The following is a 24,441-nucleotide window of genomic DNA, read 5'->3' on the forward strand; positions in this document are numbered from 1 at the left end:
ACTTTTATGCATTTCTCATACAATTTTTTTTTTCATTTTTAAGTGAAATTTTGCACATATCAAGCCTGAAAGAGGCTCTAAATGGACGTAAAGTTTGAGGCCTCTATCCCTCATAGTTTCCGAGAGAATAATTTTTGCTTATGGACTCAGCAAAAATATACAGAAAACGTTGTTTTTTTCCAGCATATTTTCAGTTACATTTGGAGTACAGTAAAATTCCGCAAGTATGAACATTTGGGGGTTTTGGGGGGCATTGCTGACATTTCTCACTTCTCAAATGTGAACAATATTTTCAAAAACGTAACGGAATTCATGTGAAATACGTTTACCCAAGGGGTAGGTAACTGTGCCGCTCACGGTTCACTCAAGTGTCGATCTGTCGATTTCGTCCAAAAATAGTGCCGATCAGCCGATCTCAGGCCGGTCTCATGCAGATCTATCGATCTCTGGCCAAATTGTGCCAATCTGCCTATCTGTGGCCAAATTTTGCCGATTTGTCGATTTCGGTTCACTCTGTGAGAGCCACTTATTTACCCCTTGCGCTTTCCCTAAATTAGGAAAAATAACTTTAAAAAATGTATCAATATAATTCGTTGTTAAATAAATGGATTTTGTTGAAGCAGTTAATTTAATACGATGATCCATGCAAAACTTTGTTCATAACCTCAAATTTTACATTTTTAATTCCGTCACTCGTATTTGATGAGTGCATATTTGAGGAACTTGACTGTAAAGCATCCAAGTGACGAGTTCGAGCATTTCGCAAAATATGAGAACAATGACACTTTTTTCTTACATTAAAATGTAATTTTGACCACATTAAATTACATTACGACAATTGAGGATTTCTATGGTAAACTATTCGATGTTAATTACGCTTTTATTTTCTATTGATATTTTTTAGTAATCCATCATACAATTTCCAAATTAAATGAATGAATTTAAAAGTTTTTTTGACTCTGTGAGAAGCGTAAAAATAGGAAATGTTACACCCCTATTTTGACTACATTATAACTATTTTTTGCCTGCATTACAACTACTGTACAAAAGATTTAAATTTCACTCCCATCTAGATATATTATAGAAAATTTAGCCAGCTCATAAATGATAAAAGTCCAAAACTTTACTGGAATTGATCTCTGTCTTTCTTGAAAAAAATTACAAAGAACTATTTCTAGTTTTATTTTCCTCAGAAATGAAGAATTTATGGCGTCTCTCTTAAGTCAAGATCTAGAAAACTTATTTTGAAACTCAAGTATTTATTTTATTCAATTCCTTTTTCTTTTGTATTCACCTCCTGTGTTGCGGAAAATTTGCGGATGAAGCAATTGTCCATCCTTTGGGGTTCAACCATAAAAATTACTTAAATGGAAATAATCCAATTATGTAGAATTTTCAATGGAATGAAAAATGTTTCGAGGTAGAAAAAAAAGAGGAACAAATATAGGAAATGGACTAAATAAAAAAAAATTAAACATTCGACAGAGAAAATAAAATATAATCTTGAGCCATAAGAAAATATTCATGAAGAAAAGTTCTTGGTGCTAAAAAGGCAAAGTGTGGGAAAGTTTTTGGCTTGGAATATATTCAATCCCACCCAAACCCCTCAAACCGCCCCCTCAAATGTAAGGGCTGCCTTTTTTTGCACCTGAAAATTGTGTCTAAACATTTATCTGTGTTTTGTCGCTGGGGGTGGACAAGAGGGGACTTGGAGCGTGTGAGAAAAATGATGCCGATGCGGGTTTTCCTCCCTTTCGTAATCATTAAACAAAGATCACACACTTTCTCCCAAGCCTGCGCACTCCATGGCCAGGAATTCTCTGGGGATGCCACCTCTCTCAAGAAGAGCACAACCCCAGTCTATTTGGCGTACAACGTCCAGTCGTGATGTGGGTCGATTAGGGTAAAAGTGTTCCATGATATTTTAGTAAGTGAAATTTATCATTTGTACTTTAACTCTGAGATCTGCTGGACCGTGCAAATTTCAGTGGGGGATTTTTCTCAAGTGGCCCCAAGAGTTCACAGTGTTAACCCAAAAGAAGTTCCGTGTTTTCCATTGGAAAAATCATCTCGAAATAGGACAAAAATAATAGAAATAAGAATGGAAAAAATCAATAATTGCTTCATATTTCTACCCATTCCCCATGGGGATGTTGTCTCACTGATGGGCTTCAAAGGGGGGAGGGTGGCAATTTCCTGTCATAATTTCCCATTTCACGTGATGTGTGAGCGATGGTGTGCTTTTTTTCCAAAAGAAGACCAAGAAAAAAATTATTGCGGGCCCTTTTTCTCAGTCCATGGAAAAATAATCCCCCTTAAGAGAAGTTTTGGCATTCCTCAGCTCTTAATTCTCCCAATTTGAGACACTTCTATACTCTTCAACCCCGGAAAATCAAATTAAAATTAACCTCTCAATTTATCCAACTTTCCTCTTTTGCCACAAAAACATTCTCATCTGTCTCACGAACAATTTGGTCAATAATTGCAAAACTTTACCATATTGAACATCCATCTTCATCTCTTGTGTGCAGATTTTGTCAATGGATTTTTCTTTTAGCATCATCACTCAACCCCAGAGAAAAGTTCTTTATCCTCAAATTTTCCATGGGAAGACCGGGGAGTGGACTGAAAACCTCCCCCCAAAAAAAGTATATTTCACTTTGAGTTGAAAAAAAAAATAAGAGATACACAGAAGAATTTGCGAGAATTTGTCAGTGAATGAAACGAGGGGTGAATAACTTCTGAAAGTGATTGCGTTTGCATTTTGAAATGTTCAAGCGTTTGCGATTAAAATTGCTGTATTGTGGTATTAAATTTGCTTTCACTTGCGAAAATTAAAATTGAAACCTCAGAAAGGGCCTTAACCTCCCCAAGTAGATAAATTCCAACACTTTTATTACGAAAAAGAATTATTTACTTGAAAGAATTTCCCTTCTTGAATCTTCATTTTTTTTTTCAAAGTAGAACTGCAGGTGCAAGAGGGTTTGCACTTGAGAATCGTGGGTAGAGATTCTGTAATACGAGCTTCAGACCTAAGGGCCTTGACAGACTTAAGGTTTAGCCGAGAGACGGCTTAGCGTAATTATATTCAAAATAATGGTTTAGCCACATTTACAGTAGACTCTTCGATATCCAGCACCTCGATATCCGGGTGACAGCTGCCAAACACTGGCGGTTGATATATTCAAAATTATTTTCACTAAACATGAAGTTTGTCCAGAGTGAATTAAAGTATTATTAACATTGTATCGAAGTTTTTAATACATAATTGTGATAAAAAATGAAACATAAGCACACCATGAAGAAAATTCTCTTTTTCTTTGTCAGACAGATAATAAATTCACACTGCACAAAATAGAAAAACCGTTTATCATTCAAAAAACCTAAATGTCATTTTGTCCCCCAGTCAGCCGGATATCTAAGAGTCTACCCAAGAAGCAAAATAGCTGCCTTATAGAACCAAGTATTAAACAAGTCTTTTAGTGCACTTTTAAAAGACTTAAAGTGAGAATTTTCTTTTGGAATTCCTATAGAAGCTCTTAAGATCCTTAAGAGTGCGCCACTGTACTCTTAGTAATCTCAGTGATGGAACCAAGAGCGTTATAAGCAAATAAAAAGATTTTTGGTTCTATAGTACCTTACTTAAGGAATCCTACAAGACTATATTAAGAAAAAAATGCTTCTTGGGTACTGTATATCATTTTCCACTAAGCCGTTTCTCGGCTTAAGTCCTAAGTATGTCAAGGACCTAAGGGCCTCGACAGACTTAAAGATTAGCCGAGAGATGGCTTAGCATAATTATAATAGAAATAATTGTCAAACTACGTTTCCGTTATTTTCCACTAAGTCGTCTCTCGGCTTAAGTCGTGTGTCTAGGGCATAAGGCTTACCCATAAGGCTTAACTTCTCTAATTTCTTATCGGTCAAAATTTTTTAGAAAATTTTGTCTTAAGAAATAGACTACAGTAGACTCTCGCTAATTCGGCCTTTTCAAGATCGGGCTGCTTTTTAATTTGGGCGGCAGTTAAATTCGAAAAAAGCTTATTGACCGAATTTGATTATAATTATCAAATGAAGCAAATATCCTTAAATTTGCCATAGTTTGTCTTAGTTATGATGTGATTTTGCATTATTGAGGGGTTTTCATGAAATTTACAATAAATATGAGTTTGTAATTTGTAAACTTGATAATGTGCAATGTTCATGCAGATGAATTTAAAAAATTTTTGAATTTCAAATAATTTAACGCTCAAATTTCTCTATAATTCGGGTGACATTTCGGTTCCAAATACCCGATTTTAAGAGAGTCTACTGTATTAGGGGGAATTAATCTATGTGGATCAGAAGAACAAATTAACTTGGTTGCTAATTAGGATTTTAAGACCTTCGAAAACTAGGCTAAACCTCTAGTCTGAAGACGGTCTAAGTGAAGAGACGGATTTACCGAAAAATGAACGATCACCAAGTTGGTAAAAATAGTATAATGCATTCTTTAACCGAAAAAAATGTCATCATAGCTTTAAAAATCTATCTGAACCGAGCTTATATCACTTACAGAATCTCTACCCTATAGGGGAATTCTGTAATGATATGACAATGTCATTGACAAGTTTTCATGGCGAATTCAGAAGCGGGACATTATTATAGTCCAGAGGCGTGCAAGAACCGTTGAAACCGAATAAACGTCAAATGAAACATGTACGTCAATGGCCAAAACGCTACCAGAACAAACTTATTTTGACGTTTATTCGGTTTTCAATGGTTCTTGCACACCTCTGTTATATAGTCCATTGACCATCGAATTGGCAACGCAAGGAGCTCCATAAAGCTCTTAGTAACTGATATGAATCTTATTTTCGATTAATATATCCGAATTTACCGCATAAAAATATTTAAATTTGTCATATGACATTGTCATACCGTTACAGAATTATCCTTCTGGATTGCATTCAATCTGTATTGGAGTTATGTATATGAATAGTTTCAACTGCAATAATTTTAACATGAATTTTGATATTGGCGTATTTGACGTAAAATTATAAAGATAAAAGAAATTTACCGTTTATCAGTTCACAACCGATTTATAAATCAATCAAAAAATCCCCCAAAATAGCATGGGAATAATATACATAATTGATTTTCTGATAAAAAATATTTTTTGGTTTAGAATCGATGCATTACCGGTTAAGGGCGTTGCCAGGATAGTAAGAACCGGGCCAGATTTGAAAATATTTGAGAAAAATATTTTTAGACCTTTGGAGAATTGGAGTTATGTATATGAATAGTTTCCACTGCAATAATTTTAACATGAATTTTGATATTAGCATATTTGACGTAAAATTATAAAAATAAAAGTAATTTACCGTTTACCGATTCACAACTGATTATTAAATCACTCAGAAAGTGTTCGATAATACCATAGAAATTATACAATTGATTTTCTGATTAAAATTAGTTTTCGATTTAGGACCGATTCATTACTGCTCAAGTGGGTAGCCAGGATAGTAAGAGCCGGGTCAGATTTGAAAATATTTGATGAAAAATATTTTTAGACCTTTGGAGAATTATTTCGTTTTTTTTTCTAACACAAAGAACCAAGTTTCCCGAATAAAATCTCAAAAATTTAATTGTAATAGATTCTTTATGAATTTGAACTTTTTAAAAAATCTTACATAAAGTCCTTTACTGGGACTTTTTGAAAAAAGAAAACAACACATAGAAACTGTTTTTTGATCTACTTATTCGATGATTTAAACAATCGGACGGATTTAGGCTCAAAAATTCCGGGAAATTGTTGAAAAATTTAATCAAAATGCTTTTTCGAGTTTCTAAAGCTTTTTACAAACTCAATAATTCATTCATTACTGAACCGATTTTGATTTTCCTAAAAAGTGATCAAAAGTCCTTTAAAAAATCTAATTGATTTTTTTTGATATTAGATTCTTTCCAATGTTTCTTTACAGAAATTCACCATGAATTTCTTTTTAACTAAATTGAAAGATTTTGGGTTTTATAAGGTAAGTTTCATAAGATTTAACAAAAGATCTTTGAAGCCGTAAAGGTCCTTTTTAGAGTTTTAAAATTACCTTTAATATATTTTTTTTATTTATTGAATATCATGTAGGGCGGGGGGAGCAACGTACCATCTCTTCCTCTTTCTCTTCCTCACTACGCCATTCTTACCAATCTAGATACTATTAGCACCAGTTCAGTCTTGTCATAAATACTAAGAACTTTCCAAGGGATCCAAACATGATATCATTTGGTTGAGAAGTACCTCCTCCAGAGCCTTTTCAACCTGTGACCTTGAAAACCCGTTATTAGGACTGACTTAACTATATTTTTCATTCTCCACCCTCTACTATGCTATTTTGTAGCACCACCAATTTTTTTCTCTACAGATTTGGCCCTGGCAAGGGGCAGCATGACTTTTCCTATGTTTCCCATATGTTTCTATCATGCCGAAAAAACTTTTGAGTTTATTATCTGTATTCTGTCATTGTAGAATGAATTAGCAAATAATGCAAAAACACAATGAAAGCCATTAAGGATTCAGTAGTAAGTACTTAAGTACTTAAGTCTACTCGACCACTGAAGAAGGTCTACATCCAGACCGAAAGCTCTGGGCAAAATAGAAAATTTGTTTTTCTTCTTGAGGTGAAATAAATTTCCGCTGGCGATTATCGAAGGTGTCCCCATAGAAGTCTAATCATTATTTTGATTTTAATTGTATTATATAAAAAAATAATTAAATTTGTATTATTAAATTAAATTAAATTAAGACGTCTCTTGGCTTAAGTCGTAAATGGTTTTAAGGCATTAGATAGAGTTGGAGGATCTTCATTAAAGTTTATTTTTAGGAAGAGAAGGTGGTGATCAATTGATGGTTCAGTACAGGTACTCGAAAGTCCTGGACACGATTTTTCTTTAAATTCCATTAAAGTCGCAATGCAGATGAAAAGGGGTAGCAAAGTGTCTCACTTTTTTAAAATGTACTCATTTTTTTTTAAATTGACGGTTCATAACCGGATCGCACCGATTTATGTATCACTTAAAATATCGCGCAAAATATTTAAGAAGTACTACGAAAACTACAATTGAAAATTGGGTAAAAATCGGTTTTCGGTCCATAACCGGTTTAATACCTAGACAAAGCGATTACCAATAGCCAAGAGCAAAACAAAAATTTTCAAGAAAATCAAGAAAATAATATTCAAAATCTCAGGAAGTTGAAAAGTTCTAGTGGTAATGTGTAGTTATAAGCAGACGTTAGACGTTTCCCAGTTGACTATAAAAATTCTGAATTGACCTACTGATTAAACCCATACCAAGGGTCGAAAGCTTTGGAGTAAAATTTTGAGTTTTTAACTGAGGAAAAAGCTGGCCCTGACGAACAGAAGATCTGAATCCAATATATTCCATCTGATACCCCACCTATACAGGTTCAATACCACTTGAAATCGATTCAGTCTTATTAGAAATTCCAAGACCTTTTCAATGATCTCAAACATGATCCCATTCAGTGTAGAAAGGCGCTTTCTATAACCAATTTAACCTATGACCATGAAAAACCGTAACTATTTAGCTAGTGTGTTTCGGAAAATTTCTAGTAATCCTTAAAATGTTAAAGTACAACTGTAATCCTATTTTTGTTTATCATCAATATAATTTATTATATTTAATTTTTTTTTTAAATTAAGAGAAAAACAACAGGATTTTCACCTAAAAATTTCTTACAATAAAACAAGTTACTTTTAGCCCCTTAAAGAAAAATAAAAAGTCGTGATGTGCGTTTTACCAGTATTTGGAGAGTTATGTTGGCCCCAGAGATGAAATGTTGGCCCAAAATGGGGAGAATTGAGGGGGTGTTTGTGAAACAGTTGAAAATTTCTGGTTGGCTACCCAAAAGCTCCGATATGCTCGCTTTTCTTCATATGGCAAAAGCAAACAATTGAGGCAGGAATTTAATTTTTTCCCTCTCACTCACCCACTATAGTTTCCCCATTTGAGGGGAGCACAATGTGAGGAGTGCAGATGAAGGTTTTCTCTTCACTCTTCTCCTGGGGGAAAATGGTTTGGGATTGTGGAAACCCGCGTCTCTAAATTTCACCCTGCATTGTATCCCCACAATGTGAATGTGTATGTGTGTGTTTGAATGGGGTTGAATGGGGAAGAGAAACCAGCAGCTGTTCACAATATTTGAGTACTTCCTGCTGCAGTTCCCGCTCACAATCACCAACGCTTTTCTTTCAATAGTGAAAATTGTGAACTTTTATCGTGTTTTCCCGATCAACATGGATTAAATTTCCCCCCCAAATGTCCTCTCTCATCAGCTTCCGTGCCAATCCCCCAATAATGTGAGTCAGGGGGGGAGATGAATGATGTAGTTTTCCACCCAGAATCACCCTCCGCATGATTTTGCATAAATTCCAACTCGCCCCGAGGCTTTTGCACTTTAAAGTGACAATCATGCTCTGTAACATGGGATTTCAGCGGAGGAAAAGTCAGTGCTTCATGAAGATCTTTCTCTTATCGGAATGTCTTCTTCCTCATGTTCCTTTCTGCAAAGTCCCTTTTTTTATCAAACAGCCACACATACGTGCCTTGGAAAAGCGAAAGAAATCCTCTTGGAAATTTAAGGAGAAACGTTTTATACCTTTTCATCCACTTCAACGTCACTAGACTTTATGCGGGAAAAATGCGAACACTTATATCGCTTTCTCAGATTTTCCCCAGGATATTGATTTTTAGGCCCTAGGGTGATGACATCCCCTACGTTCAGTTCCCCTAACAGTGCTCATTTTGCCAAAAACTACGCACTGAATAAATAGAAATATTAGAAATATTTTTACAAGTTCTTTTTGTAAAAAATATAAAGGCTATTGACACGCGCAGGTTGGATTAAACTAATCCAGAGAATAGCTGATGATTAAGAGATAATATTTCGGTGTCTACATAACCGGAGTTTCGGAGTTTCGTTCCTTAAAAATGTTTTGGTCAAAATGTAAAGAGCTTTCTATTGGCATAAAATGTCCTTGATGTCCTGAAAATTTAAACAGAATTTCGAAATACAACCAGTCTATTCAGTAATAATATTTCGAAAAAACAAAACTTCTGCAAAACCAAATTCAAAATTTGGAATCCGGTAAAAATTCCGAAAGTCAAATTCTGGAATTTAAAATTCCGATACTTAAAATCCCGAACACCAAAATCTCGAAAGACAAAATCCCGAATGAGTTGAAATCTCAATGAGTCAAAATAACAAATAAAACCAAAATCAGGAATAGGCTAAAATCCCAAATTTACCGAAATTCCAAATGTAGCAAAATCCCGGAAAACCAAAAGCTTAGCCAAAGTCCAAATAAGTCGAAATCCGGAATGGGTTGAAATTCAAAATCCCGAACGAGTTGAAATTTCGAATCGGTCAAAATCCCGGAAAGCCAAAATCCCAAACTCTAAAATCCAGAAAGTCAAAATCCCGAATCGATCAAAATGAAAAAAAAAAACAATTTCTCGAATGGGATAAAATCTCGAATGGGTCTAAATCTCAATGAGTCAAAATAACAAAAAAACCAAAATCAGGAATAGGCTAAAATCCCGAATTTACCGAAATCTCGAACGTAGCAAAATCCAGAAAAACCAAAAGCTCAAAAGCCAAAGTCCAAATACGTCGAAATCCGGAATGGGTTGAAATTCAAAATCCTGAACGAGTTGAAATTTCGAATCGGTCAAAATCCCGGAAAGCCAAAATCCCAAACTCTAAAATCCAGAAAGTCAAAATTCCGAATCGATCAAAATGAAAAAAAAAACAATTTCTCGAATGGGTCAAAATCCTATATGGGTCAATATCCCTAAAGCCACAGTCCCGAAAGCCTAAATCCCGAATTTTTAAAAGCATCATAGCTACTCCCTTATGGTTTTGTGATTTCGATCTGAGGTTTTGACTGTCGAGCTTTTGGCGTTCAGGATATTGTCTGTACAAGATTTTCGGACTCGGGTTTTTTTGAATTTCCGGAAAATCAAGAATCGATCAAAATCCAAAAAAAAAAATAAAATCTCGAATGGGTCAAAATCCTAATGGGTAAATAATCAAAAAGCTACAGTCCCGAAAGCCAAAATCCCGAATTTTGAAAGCGTAATAGCTATTCCCATATGGCTTTGTGATTTCGATCTGTGTTTGGCTTTTTGTGATTTCGATCTATTCGAGGTTTTGACTGTCGAGCTTTTGGCGTTCTGGATTTTGTCTGTTCAAGATTTTGGCATTCGGAATTTTAGGTTTCGGGATTTTGACAATCGGGATTTTAGTCTATACTTATTTTATTCTTCTTAAAATGAAAAAAAAGAATAGTTTTAATATTTTTGAGCCTTTTAACCCTTTTCAGAAATTTTGTTTAATCGAATCTAAACCAACCGTGTGTAAACATAATCAGAATTTTTGAAGTTTGTACAGGTTACAGGTGCCTAATCTGTTTTCTACTGTGAAGAAAAAAAAATAAACTATGATATTTTATTTAAAAATCAAAATAAAATATGAAACTAAAGCATGGTCCACGCGTAATGAAATATTTAATCTAATTAATTATTTTGTCCTTATTGTGTCCTCTGAGCAAAAATTTTGAATGTAGTAAATATCTACCTAGTCACAAAAACCCATCGAATCGAAATTTCAAATATTCTATCGGATTAAATGTTTAATTACTTGCGGATAATGCTTTTAAAAAAAATCCAAGTGAAAAAATCCCATTAATGTGATTCTATTGAAAAATTGTAGGAAAAAAGTTGTTATTTTGTGATAAAGACAGAAAAGCACATGAAATAGGAGTGATTACTTAATGATACGACTAGGGGAAGGCACAAGTTAACGCACAGCAGAAAAAGGAAGAGATTAACAATCAAAAGGGCAGGCAAAAAACAAGGAGTTGCTCAAAAACAAGGCACAAGGCAAAAACATCGGAAGCATGGAATCCCACACAAATAATTCCTTGGTGAGTATTTTCTTTTCTTATCGCTACCCAAACCAAATGTTTTGGTTGCGATTCTTTGCACCACAACTTTAAATCACAGCTTCTGTTATACAAGACGAAATGTGAATTGAGACAATTTACTTTATATTTAACATTATTAAATAATACGATATTGTTAAATTCAATTTTGGAAAATTTGAAAATTTATATTTCGAAAATTGATTTTATAAATTTATGGTTCCGGCACACCTTTTAGATCAGGAAAATTTCATGAAGTCGAATTTCGGATCCTTTTTGCATATGTCTATCGCATTCTCTCGCACTCTTCTTCTTCTCTTGGTCATCACCTCAAATTCAATTTAGCTCAATCGAATTTGGTATGCGAAAGAAAGAGATAGTCATATACAAAATATGTGAGAAAGAAGAGAAACCGAATTTCGACTTCATGAAATTTTCCTGATCTAAAAGGAGTAGAGCCATTAAAATTTAGTTTATTGTAAGTCATCAGAATAAAATTGAAAAAAATATAATCCTAATGGATCGTTTGAGTTTAAATGAAAAATTGAAAAATTTAAACTATGATATTTTATTTAAAAATCAAAATAATATATAAAAATAACCATCATCTACGCATAATGAAATATTTAGTCTAATTAATTATTTTCAAAACCGATTTTACAAAAATAATTCAAAACCGATTTTGAATGTAGGAAATATCTGCCTAGTCACAAAAACGCACCGAACCGAATTTCAAATATTCTATCGGATTAAATGTTTAATGTGTTCAGCTTAAAAACGTTTAAATTAAATTTTAAATGATTTTAAATATCCGATTTTGACGATTTAGTGTTTGGCATAACGATGACACAAGTACAATTTACTTGCAAAGTTTTATTGAAGAATACGGAGAAATCAGTGATACTGATTAATAAGCCTTGCAATTTATTAAACATATTAAATGGAATAAAGCCGAAACTTGGTTTACGGATCCTAAAACTAAAAGGTTTAAAAGGAAGGAAAAAATACCATAAAAGCTGCATAGGGTTGCATTACGAGAAAAATAACGTACTTCAAAATACTATACAAAATTCGGATTACGGAAAAAACAGTTAGGGGAAAGTGGAGCACCTTTGAATTGGGGCAGCTTTGAAATTGGGCCTTTTTCTTCTATTTTTAATCCACAATTGTGGAATTAAATTATATTATGATAAAGCTGAATTCTATTTAAAAATAAACGAAAAAGCCCGATTTCAAAGCTGCTCCAATTCAAAGGTATCCCACTTTCCCCTAGTAATTCGAATTGAAATCGCAATTTTTCCATTATTTATGAAATAAATTAGCTGTAAATTATTTGTATCTCTACTGCTGTTGCTTATAGAGTCGAAAAACACTAATTTTTAAGCATTTTTTAGAGCAATTTTTAATCAAGTGCATGAAAGCCTATATTTCTTACCAAATATGCCAAGTGTGATGAAACTTTTATCGAACAAAATTTACGATTTTGGATAAGTCTATTGAACATTTAATTAAGTTCGAAGAATACATAAAATTTGTATTTATTTGGTTTTTATTTCATTTTATATTATTTTTATGTAAATGAGCCATGGCGAAAGTGGTTATATTCTGAAATTGATTTTCACCCCTCGCCATTGCTTTTTAATAGACGACGCTAACTTCACTTCACAGATGCTCAGTTGTCAAATCTGCTTTGTTTACTTTCTGCAATAGTCTAATTATTTGATTTCTCAAATAAAAGTTAAGAAAAATTATTTAAAGTGAGTAATAATAAGGTGATCAAGAGCAAAAAGAAATACTGAATGTATTCTTTTCATAACATTGCCTAAAATAATCGAGTTTGGACATTTTCAAGTGGGTGGCCAGAAGTGGTTACAAAACTGGCGAAAAGTGGCAAAAAGTAGTTCAGCGTTAAATTAAAGGACTAATTGCTTAGCGAAACTAGAGCCAATACATCTAAGTAACTTTGTGTCAAATTTGAGTTATGTTATAATAAGGAGTCAAAAGTTATAATGAAGTAAACTTCACTTTTTCCTACAAGTGGCTATAAGTGATTACTCCACCCTAATTTATGATCTTTAACCCTCTATCGCTTTTGAGTCACTCCAGAGTACCATTACGAAAATCGCATTTACTGAGGCAATAAAGGTTTTATTTTGCACAAAAGAAATGTAAATAGAAGTAAGCGCAACCGACGTTATGTCGAAGTAATCATCAAAATCGGCGCACGGAAAATACGACATCCCGTCGAATTTGTTAAAATTGGCCTCTTTCCTCTTTCCTGATTTGAATTCTTGTTGCCAATTAGTTTTCTTGGATAATTACCCTATCTAAAGCAAATAGAGTTTGTAATGAATTAATGCACAGAATTTAAAATCAGTAACCGTTAAGACGGTTAAGACGTGTGTTTGGCGGGAGCTCCCCGCGCCCCCATAATAGGTAAATTTTTTTTTCTGAAAATTCATCTATTTATCTGTAGGAAACTAATCCCAAAATATGAACATTCTATCTCAAGTATTTCTGGCACATTGACTGAATGGGTTAAATAAAAATTCTCCTGATCATGATCTTGATCTCAAAGCTACAGTTACTTAAATACTTAAGAGCAACTGATAAGCAATTTTATTTACAAGCCATTCCACATCATGGTGATAATAATACAAAAAGAAGAATAAGTATACTATGAAGCATCATTTTTATATAGAGATTATATTGTGATCCACGGCACTCATTAAACGATTTTCTGCTTATACTCCATTAAGACATTTGTAGATAAATTTATGTTATTTATTACACATTTTGTCGTCATAGAAAGTTTAAGAAGTGTTTCGTGAAAATGAAGTATGCTGTATCTTGGAACTTATTGCTCATTTACCTTTGATATTCGCATCTGTGAAGAATCACAAACTTTCCGGAATAGCTGTCATCGTATATAAGGAAATTTTTGAATATATATATTTTTTTAAACTTCAAATATGGTGTTCAATAGTATTCGAATGAGTGGAAAGTTGTTACAATTTCTAAGTGCAATTTTTGCAAATATTGGTACGATTGCATATGGAATTGCTGGAGGATGGCCATCAGCAACAATGCCCATCCTATCCTCGACAGACTCACCACTACCGTCCGGCCCTCTGACAACAGAGGAAGTCTCTCTCGTGAACTCCATTTTGGCAATTGGAGGAATGGTTGGAGCAGTTTTCTTCGGATGGATTTCTGATTATTGCGGACGAAAGTGGCCTTTAGTAGTCGCAATGATCCCACAAGTGATCGCTTTCATCCTCATAGCAACTGCACAGAATACAATGTTTCTCTATATTTCGAGATTCCTTTCGGGTGTCTCTGGAGGAGCACTCTTTGTCCTAGCACCCATCTACATCAGAGAAATATCAGAAAACAGGTTTCTACTGGTTTACTTACTCTGGATCATTCATAAAGTCATTTCAACAGAACCAGTATAAAGAAATTTAACATTCTTCTTTCCTCTTTCAAAAATAATCGTGATAAATCATTGTTTTTCTTAAATAAGGACGGCTCTGTTAGGGGAAAGTACTCTCCCTTCGAACGCTCATGCTTTCGAATAACGTGAATTTTCTTTTAGTTTTCCTAAGAAACTTAGACATTTCTATTAAATATTAGTTGGTTTATCATCAATTATTGATAATTCCATGATAATTTAGTGTAAATCTCTTACGAAAAACAAAAGAAATTCACATTATTCGAAGGCATGAACGTTCGAAGGGAGAGCACTTTCCCCTATACTATTCTAAGTGAACTTGAAATAGTTTTTCTTCAAAGGAAATATTCTTCCTAATGCTACCAAGTCAATAAAAAATTGCAAAACAGGTTTTCACACATTTTCCCATTTTCTAAGAGGGGGAAGTGGGATCACTTTTGAAAGTGGGGCACCTTTGAAATTTTGATTTTTCTCCTATGTTTCAGTGGAACTGAGCCATACCATAATGTAATTAATCTGCTGAATTTATTTGCGGATCTAAATTATATCATGATAAGGCCCAATTTTATTTAAAAAGAGGAAAAAATCCCAATGTCACAAAGCTGGCCCAAATTCAAAAGTGCCCCGTTTCCCTCTACTATCATTATTTTGAATATTTCATGTTAATTGACCTCCATGATAATGCTATATACGCGCTTAGATACTGCGTCGAATTAATTTAGATTTACATTATTATCTAAATAATAAAAACAAATATTTATGCACCTTTCTAGAAGATGGTTGAAATTATTGAGTAAATTACGAATGCCAAAACCTCTAGATGCGACTTACTTTTGCAGTAGAGCCACGCTATAGGCCATCGCTCTATAGTCCACAATTTTTCGACCGTTGATTTCAAAACATTGATTTTAAGTTAGGTTATGTTTTTTGGTACGCGATATGCAATTTTGTCATAATTATTTTAATATTTTTGGTAAACTTTATTGAGTAGTTGTGATAATTGTGATCCATAATGAAGAGAGCGAGGACAAGTACCACAATCGCAAAGAAAGTGGAAGCCGTCGAGCAATTTCATTACTAAAAGTTGTTGATAATTTTAAAAAATGACATGGACTATAGTGCGATCAAAGTGTCAAATCTGGAACCAAATATGGCCTATAGCAGGGCTCTACTGTAGTTGCGAACTGGATATTTTTTTTTCCTAAAATGGTGTTACGTTCTTTGTTTGAGCTGAAGGCCAAATGGTTAGAGAATAATGGTTTTAGATTTACGGTGAACCGCTGTATAAGTCGACCTTCGCATCTTTAATGTTATTTTTATTTTGTTCCCGTCCATACTTTTCCCCGTCCATACCTTTCCCCTTCAAAAATAAATATAATTTTGGATTGTTATGGTTCCGGCACACCTTTTAGGTTAGGAAAATTTCATGAAATCGAAATTCGAATTCCTTTTCTTTCTCACTTTACATATGTCTATCTCACTTTTGCGCATTTTTTTCTTATTTTAAACATAAAAACAAATTCAATTTAATTCAATCTAATTTGGAGAACGAAAGAATTAAACAGATATATGCAAAACGCGTGAGAAGGAGTGATGTGAATTTTGATTTCACGAAATATTCCTGATCTAAAAGGTGTGCTGGAGACTTTATAATTTTACTTGAATTTTAGTCCACTCTTGATTACGGTACTTCAAAGTTAAATATTATTTAGCTCCAGAGCAGAGATATCGAGGTTATGAGTAGTCAACTACTCACCCGACTCAACCGATTGAGCTAAATGTGGAATAATTTGAAAGGTCTTGTAACACCTAATCACTTTAACTTAGCTTCAACCAGTTATCCATCATTTATAAACCAATAATTTATTTTTCGTCATTTAAAAAATTAAATATACAATAAAATGACCGATTTCGAACATTTCAAAAAGCTAGAACATTTTGCCACTCCAATTTCTAAGTATTAATTCCTCTTTTTCCTAAAGTCGTAAAGTCCTAAAAGTCGTAGGGTAAAATGTATAATTTGGAATTAGTGTTACAAGTTGGACAATTCGCCGGTACAAGTTGGACATGGCTTTTTTCTTGATAAATACAGTACAAAATTTGTTTTGAAGCACAAGGAACCAAATTATAAAACTAAAGCATTAAAAATATACAAATAAAATGAAGTACTAAATTTATCAAGACAAAAAGCCCTGTCCAAATTGTACCATTGTCCAACTTGTACCACTGTTCAACTTGTACCACTTTACCCTAATTCAATTTTATTTGTTTCGATTTTTGGATTTCCTTCAAATTCTTGTTTTTTTTTCGCAAAAAGTTCCTAAAATATTTTTATAAATATGTCAAATAAAGAAATAACCTAAGATTTTATAGTCTTTTAAAACCTTTAAAACACATGTTTAACTTTATAAACCAAATTTTTCGTAAGTGCACCATGATTACAATGCCCAACGCACAATAACTTTTGTTTGTTAACATGTTCTTAAAATTTCCTATGTGAGTGAGCGAGATGACTAGATCGAGATTTCATTCACTCTCATTGAACTGTCAAAAGTATGTTTACAAAACAAAAGTTATTGTGCGCTGGTCAAAAAAATATTTTTGAATTTTCAAAAATATCATCACTCTATTGATGTGTGAATAAATTCAAATTAATAAAAATAAGGAAAGTTTTAAAATTTGGAAATGTATTTGATTTAAATTTTGCAGTCTCATTTCCATTTTTAAATTTAAATTTAAACTAATCTTCTCGGAAATAAAATCCCAATAATCTTAATTTATGAAAATAATTATTTAAGTCTAAAATTTCGTTTCTGGAAAGCTTAATAATTTAATTGGAAATCATTTATTATATTTTTACGACAATAAGAAAAAATCATTGTCCGATTTGGTATAAAGTCTATAAACTTTTTAGAAATTTATTAAAAAAAATTCTTACGATATTAAGCACTGAGAAAAAAAAGAGGGTGCGATTAACTTTTTTTCCTTATAAATTTAACACTTTTTAGGTGTAAAAATATATCAACATTTTTTAATGTTAATTTTACACCTTTTGAGGGTAAAATCAACATGAAAAAAGGGTACCTTTTACCTCTAATACACCTAAAAAGGGTAATATTTACATCGATTTCGGATCAATACTGCAGGGTAAAATTAACATTTCCGGAATGTTATTTTAACTTTTTCGGATTTCTTTCAGTGAGGGATTATAGAGAAAACAGTATAAAATGTTCGCTTTAATTTAAATTTATTCTAAGTCAAATTTTACAGAATTAAAAAAAATAAGAAAAATATTATTGGTAGTAGAAGAGTCTTACAGTCATTCTTTGAATAAGATTTAAAATTTTCATGAAAATTAGCAAATCAGCTTTATTATTGCTGTTTTTAATGCATTTTACATTTTTCGAAACCTTTTATATTTTCGTTTTAAAATCGAAATATTGTAAATTCGTATAAATTATTTATTTTATAGAAGAAGTCAACTCATTACATTCATAAATCTCATAGGGTAAGTGTGCCAAATTTCGGCATAGTGGCATGCAAGCGTCAAGGTCTCAAGTTTGAAATGTAATATTTTAAATACAAGTTGATTTTTTTTTATTCCTTCTTCTGAAAGAGTGTTGCTTGGAACCTTATACACCGTTTATCGTCTTTATTTACTCTAAAATCATTCTTAATACATTTTAAAATGAATAAAAATATAGACATAGCTTTGGTGCCCTATTTCGGCCACCTTCATTCTCATAGTTCCTGCCCTTCGGGAATTCTTCCAATATCTTTTTCACGTCATCTCGTTTGTCGAAGCTACATTTTTTGTTATTCTTTTGCATTGTATAATCTCTAGATCTCTAGAGTACGTAAAATCTAAAAGTTCATGGAAATTCAAGGAACAAAAAAGGTGGCCGAAATTAAAAGCTGGCCGGAATTTGGCACACTTACCCTACATCATTTCTTTATTTCAATTTTATTTTGCAATAATCTATCCATTTTTAGCATCCGCGGAATGCTAGGCTCAATCTTGGGTATCTTTTACAATATTGGTATCATCATTGCGTACATCATATGTGCTTACATGCCATTCTACTCCGTGCCTTATGTTGCTCTGGCCATCATGTCCTTGTTCACACTATATACTTTCTTCCCGGAATCTCCACAATATCTGCTGCTAAAATGCCAGAATTCAGCAGCTGAAAAATCATTTAAATTCTTCCGTGGCTTCTCAAAGACTGACCAAACGAAGCTGGAATTTGAATCACTCAAAGCACATGTAACCACTTCTAATACGAAAACAAATTTAACCTTAGAGGACTTTAGTGAGTTTACGCCTAAATTTGTTTTTCTTCTGAGTTTAAGGATATATTTTTTTTTAAACAGAACCTGCTAGTACGAGGAAAGCTATGCTTATATCCTATATCATATTAAGTGGGCGCAATCTCTCCGGGGTCTTTCCCCTTCTGAACTACACAGTATCAATTTTTGAGGCAGCTGGAACTGGATTTGATCCTCATATCTCATCAATAATTGTGGCAGTTATTCAACTGGCTGGAACGGCTTTTTCAGCCTATATAACTGACAAATCCGGGAGAAGATTCCTTCTGATATCTTCCCTTCTCTTAACAGGCCTGTGTCTCTCTGTCATGGGGATCTACTTCTACCTTAATCATTTGCAGTATGACCTTTCTAGTATATCCTGGCTACCGGTGGTATTTCTTTCGGGAACATTTTTCGTGGCAGCAGGAGTCCTCAATGTTCCTGTGTACATCCTGGCTGAGCTTCTTCCTGTTAAGGTCAGGAGTAGTGTAGCCACAGTTTTCATGGCAACAGCCTGGCCTCAGACTTTCTTCATCGTGCAGTATTATGCGCCAATTGCTGAATCTCTAGGAGTGTACAGTTGCATGTGGCTGTTTGCCGGATGGTGTTTCTTTGAGGCTATATTTGCATATTTTCTACTTCCGGAAACAAAGGGGAAAAGTGCAGCAGAAATTGTACTGGCTCTAGAGGGAGAAATAAAGTGATGACTTGTGGTTGTGATATGATAGTTCTCTTGAATTTAAAGCTGGGATCAAATCTTTCACTTCTAGACAGTTTATCAAAGCTTATCAGTCACTCCAACACACCTACAATAAGCTAAGTCAATAATTTTATTGTTCAACCTCCATGGGGAGAATAATATTTATAATCCCTTGATCTTGTAATACCTCGAAATATACACCTTTCATGCTTCAAGGACACATTCATTTGAAATATCTTTGTGAATCAGATGACGCTGATTGTTTATCCGGCTTCAATAGAGTTGCAGATCAAATGAATAAAGAGAGTGATTTAAAATCTTCCAGATATGCCTTAAAAGTTGATCTTTGCAGCGCTATTTTGAACTATTCGGGGTATGCCTATAGAATAACTGACGAAGAATAAGTATAATGCAATAGGGAGATGACTTCCTTCCGGGTGCGTCAGGGATGCTAATCCTTTCAGAGACCAAACAACAATGTGTTTTCGCCAAAGCTTTCGACGCGATAGTGCGCCTTCATCAGTGGTCAAAACCGTGGTTCTCCCGAAGAAAATCCTAAAATTTTCCTGTTATCCTTTAGTAGGAGTAGGTGAGTGTAGCAAAACAAATTTTAGATACAAAGAATCACGGTTTTGACCACTGAAGAAGGCGCACTGTCGCGTCGACAGCTTTGGCGAAAAGACTTAAAAATAATGAGAAAAAACTTAAAGAAATGCTCGAATCATGATGTTTTTTAATTTAATACAATAAATAAGTTAAACAACTTACGGGATAAATTATCAACTTTATTATAAATAATGTGAAACGAAAAGCGAAATTACATCTTTCGTATTTTAATATAAGTCAGTAATTCAATCATTCCATAAACTTCAAAAATAATCCCATATTAAGTAGAAATAATAATAATAATTTCTTCTTATTTATATACAACTCTTAAGGGATTTTATAGGTTCAAATGACTAAAATAGGTTAACACCAAACCTACCTACCAAGACACGGTCAAATTGACCATTTTAAAATTAACACAAATTTAAACTGTACAATGTCACTAGTCACTATCGAACTTTATGAATTTCTTAAGATATGCATGTAGGGTAAGTGTGACAAATTCCGGCCAGCTTGCAATTTCGGCCAGCTTGCAATTTCGGCCACCTTTTTTGTTCCTCGAATTTCCATGAATTTTTAATTTTTACATACTCTAGAGATTATACAATGCAAAAGAATAACAAAAAATGTAGCTTCGACAAACGAGATGACGTGAAAAAGGCATTGGAAGAATTCCTGAAGGGCAAGGAACTATGAGAATGAAGGTGGCCGAAATAGGGCACCAAAGCTATTTCTACATTTTTATTCATTTTAAAATTTATTAAGAATGATTTTAGATTAAATAAAAACGATAAACTGTCTACAAGGTTCTAAGCAACACTCCTTAAGTAGAAGGAATAAAAAAAATCAATTTCTATTGAAGATATTACATTTCAAACTTGAGACTTTGGCGCTTGCATGCCACTATGCGGAAATTTGGCACACTTACCCTAATATGTTTTTCAGTGTTAAATTTTAATTTTTTGCTCTTTTCCAAGACAAATTAGTTGACTATCTTACCCTACCGCGGTTTATCATTTGACCGAAAAATGACCAAAACCGGTCGGTAGGTTTCTCTCTTTTTTTAGAACTCAATAAATTATTTATTTCATTTAAACTAATGATGTTCTCAACAGGGGGTGAATAAGTTTGCCACTCACGGTACGCTTTGAGTGCGATTAGCGAGACCTTGGAGACTGATCGTGCAATCAGCGCGATCTCGTTGACTGATCGTGAAATAAGCGCGATCTCGTTGACTGATAGCGCGATCTGCCGATCTGCCACTCACGGTACACTCGCTGACCATACTTGGTTCTAAACTTTTTTAGAAGTTTTAAAAATTTATTTAAAAGGACCAGGTATTGTGAGATCCTTTTAGAAAACCTATCTTTGAAATAGAATATTTAACAGAAGATTTATTAAAAACAAAAAATAAATATTTTCTGTGAGAATGTGGGTGACTTGCAGATGTTTTATTTTTAATTTATCTTAAATATTTATTTTAATTTTTTGAAATTCAAAGTTTATCAGAATTTTATACTTAGAGTAGGAGATACTGGGGCAAAAAGTCACAAAACGGCTATTGTGTTTTGTTACAAGCTACCTGAACGCCCCAGAAATTTATAATTAGCGCAGTTTTATAGGAAATTTACCTGTCTACAACTTTGTGAAAGTCATTGTCCTCTTTTTTGTGAGGAATACACATTATTTAAGGTAATTTTGTGATCATTCTCAAAAATACTGGGGTAAATAGTATCAGGCATGGGGCAAAATTATCACATAATGATTCGCTTTACTACAGACTCCAATAAATTAAAATTTATTCCTTTGCACCTTTACATAATATCATTTCCTCTCTCTGGACAAGAAAAACGTTTTTCAAGTTACTTTCCAAATGCTATTTTTGTCAAGAAAATTCTATTCAACCATTCTGAAGAGGCGAAAATGGCGAATTAGTCGAGATGAATTTGACGAAATGTGCCGAAGAGTTGCCGAGTAAATGTCATTTAAAAGCAGAATAAAAACAAAAAAAAAATAATGGCACTTTATTTTTTTTAAACTAAATAAATAATTGACAGATTTTTTATTCTCTTGAATTGGGTTGTGCGTATTATTTTATTTTTTCGGATCTTTATCACCATCACTGTCTGCAATAACAAGCGGCGAGACATGACAATGAAAAAGCGTCCAATCAAAAAAATCACAAGCCACAATTGCAAAAAGAAAATTTAGAAAAGTAACAAGAAAACTAATTATCTATTAGTAAAAAACCTTCCCAAGTGATTACTGCTGGTGATGATCCTCCAATTTTCCAAAAATAACTAACTTCAGGAAATCAAAAAACATAGTCTAGTCGACCACTGAAGAAGGTCCACATCCGGACCGAAAGCTCTGGGCAAGACAGAAAATTTGTTTTTCTTCTTGAGGTGAAATAAATTTCCTCTGGCGATTACTGGAAGTGTCCCCACAGAACATGACAATGACGTTTCTTTTCGCCGTGACACATCAGAAATTACTTCGGTTTTTGTTAGTTTTTGCCCCATACCTTTTATTTTTCCCCGAGTAGTCATTTTTTATAAACGGATTTCAAAAAATCCAAATTATTTAGGAAGAATTTATCAGTTACATCAATTTTGGAAAATAAATAAGTCAAAATTGATATATTCTGTAAGGAAAATATTTCAAAAGCAGGGCTAAAAGTTTTAATATTTTTTTTATTTTCTGAATTCCTTGTTTGTATTTACGACATTGGAGGCTATGGAAGAAATTTAAGACCACTACCTTTTCATCTTGGAGGATATTGAATTTTAAAATTTTCGATTTGTGACTTTTTGCCCCAGTATCCTTTACATGTTTCACTTACCTTATAAAATTGATTTTGATTAAAGTAATTACTCTTTTGATAGAAGAAGTTTCAAGTTAAAGATACAAAATAGCCAAGATATCTTCAAAGTTTCTGTCTCCTGAGAGAGAATGTTCTATATAGGATACTTAATTGTATTTACTTGAATGTTCTATATAGGATACTTGAAGTTTTCGAAAAAACTTTTGACCTGTTATAACTATTAAATAAAAAAAGAGTAAAAAGACAAAAAAAAATCTTTTCTTTTCAACTATTTATGCAAATCTGCATTAAATATTTATTTATTCATTTATTCAATTTTTCGTTTATCTTTTTTATAATTCTAAATTTTTCTTTTTGCTTTTCTGGTAGGGTAAGTGTGCCAAATTTCGGCATAGTTGCATGCAAGCGCCAAAGTCTCAAGTTTGAAATCCAATATTTTTAATATAAATTGAATGTTTTATTCCTTCTTTTTAAGGAGTGTTACTTGGAACCTTGTAGACAGTTTATCGTCTTTATTTACTTCAAAATTATTCTTAATACATTTTAAAATGAATATAAATGTAGACATAGCTTTGGCGCTCTATTTCGGCCACCTTCATTCTCATAGTTCCTTGCCCTTCGGGAATTCTTCCAATGACTTTTTCACGTCATCTCGTTTGTCGAAGCCACATTTTTTGTTATTCTTTTGCATTGTATAATCTCTACAGTATGTAAAAACTAAAAATTCATAGAAATTCGAGGAACAAAAAAGGTGGCCGGAATTGCAAGCTGGCCGGAATTCGGCACACTTACCCTAATTGATTTTTTTTTTGCTGAAACTTCTTTTTTTTTTAAATAAACTTGGAGTTAATATAATAATTATATCCATTATACCTTTCCTATATTCTAAAGACCCAATGTACCCTAAAAAAATTAGAAAATATTTAATTTTCATAAAAAAAAATCTCAGCTTCCATAAGCTTTACAGAACTTATCACTGATTACTTGTTTTTCCCCACCCTCATCTTGGGTCATTGTGTGGCTGCTGAGGATGATTCATTAATCATTTCCTAGGGGAATTTGAGACAAATTCCCAGGGAAAAATAATCTTGAGGAGATGTGTTGCGGTACATTAAGTGCGAGCCCCAACTGAAATTGCCTACTTACAGCCCTAATATAAAAATTAGAATAAGCGGTGGGATGAAAATTGTTGCCATTTGCTGGTTTAATGCGGGGGTGGGTTGTCTCATACGAATATACCAAGGGCCAATGTTGGAAATTTCGGATGGAGGAATATAGTTTTCAAGAGCAAGGAAGAATTTCCCATGTGTCTGCTGTGAATGGGTTTTGAAAAGGACGAAGGATTGGTCAACTGTTTGTTCCCTTTTTTTCTCATCATTTGATATTGCGAAGAGTGGCACCATGTGTGGCCTCAATCATAATAATATATATCACCAAATTTGGCTATGGTGCAGATATAAATATAAAAAAGCAATAACGGCTCAATCTCTCCCCAAAAATACGAAGAGAAAATCCTTCTGCTCCCACAAATTGCGAGCTAAACCTCCAATCTGCTGACGTAATC

At 33.3% G+C, this 24,441-nt stretch overlaps 2 protein-coding genes across 2 annotated transcripts in view; both read left to right on the forward strand.

Annotated features, from left to right (window-relative positions):
• The first annotated feature begins 1,857 nt into the window (after positions 1 to 1,857).
• The window catches only part of LOC129807214 (facilitated trehalose transporter Tret1-like), a 91,888-nt gene continuing 69,304 nt past the window's right edge, over positions 1,858 to 24,441 (forward strand). The window contains exons 1-2 of the mRNA XM_055856318.1: positions 1,858 to 1,927; positions 10,772 to 10,985. Of these exons, the coding sequence (XP_055712293.1) occupies positions 10,959 to 10,985 (27 nt within the window). The 5' untranslated portion in view covers positions 1,858 to 1,927; positions 10,772 to 10,958. The remainder of the gene's footprint in view (positions 1,928 to 10,771; positions 10,986 to 24,441) is intronic.
• Positions 13,792 to 19,771, forward strand: LOC129807215 (facilitated trehalose transporter Tret1-like). The gene is made up of 3 exons (XM_055856320.1): positions 13,792 to 14,379; positions 18,430 to 18,749; positions 18,811 to 19,771. The coding sequence occupies exons 1-3, from the start codon at positions 13,955 to 13,957 to the stop codon at positions 19,449 to 19,451; spliced, it is 1,386 nt and encodes a 461-aa protein (XP_055712295.1). The 5' UTR covers positions 13,792 to 13,954; the 3' UTR covers positions 19,452 to 19,771.

The sequence above is a fragment of the Phlebotomus papatasi genome, chromosome 3 (genome assembly GCF_024763615.1).
Source record: "Phlebotomus papatasi isolate M1 chromosome 3, Ppap_2.1, whole genome shotgun sequence".
Taxonomy (NCBI): domain Eukaryota; kingdom Metazoa; phylum Arthropoda; class Insecta; order Diptera; family Psychodidae; genus Phlebotomus; species Phlebotomus papatasi.

What these genes read in the sequence shown, in the direction of transcription:
- LOC129807215 (XM_055856320.1), top strand. Translation starts at nt 13,955, where the DNA reads ATGGTGTTCAATAGTATTCGAATGAGTGGAAAGTTGTTACAATTTCTA. An exon ending in AGAGAAATATCAGAAAACAG is followed by an intron (nt 14,380 to 18,429) that starts GTTTCTACTGGT and finishes ATCCATTTTTAG; the next exon opens with CATCCGCGGAATGCTAGGCT. An exon ending in TTTAACCTTAGAGGACTTTA is followed by an intron (nt 18,750 to 18,810) that starts GTGAGTTTACGC and finishes TTTTTTAAACAG; the next exon opens with AACCTGCTAGTACGAGGAAA.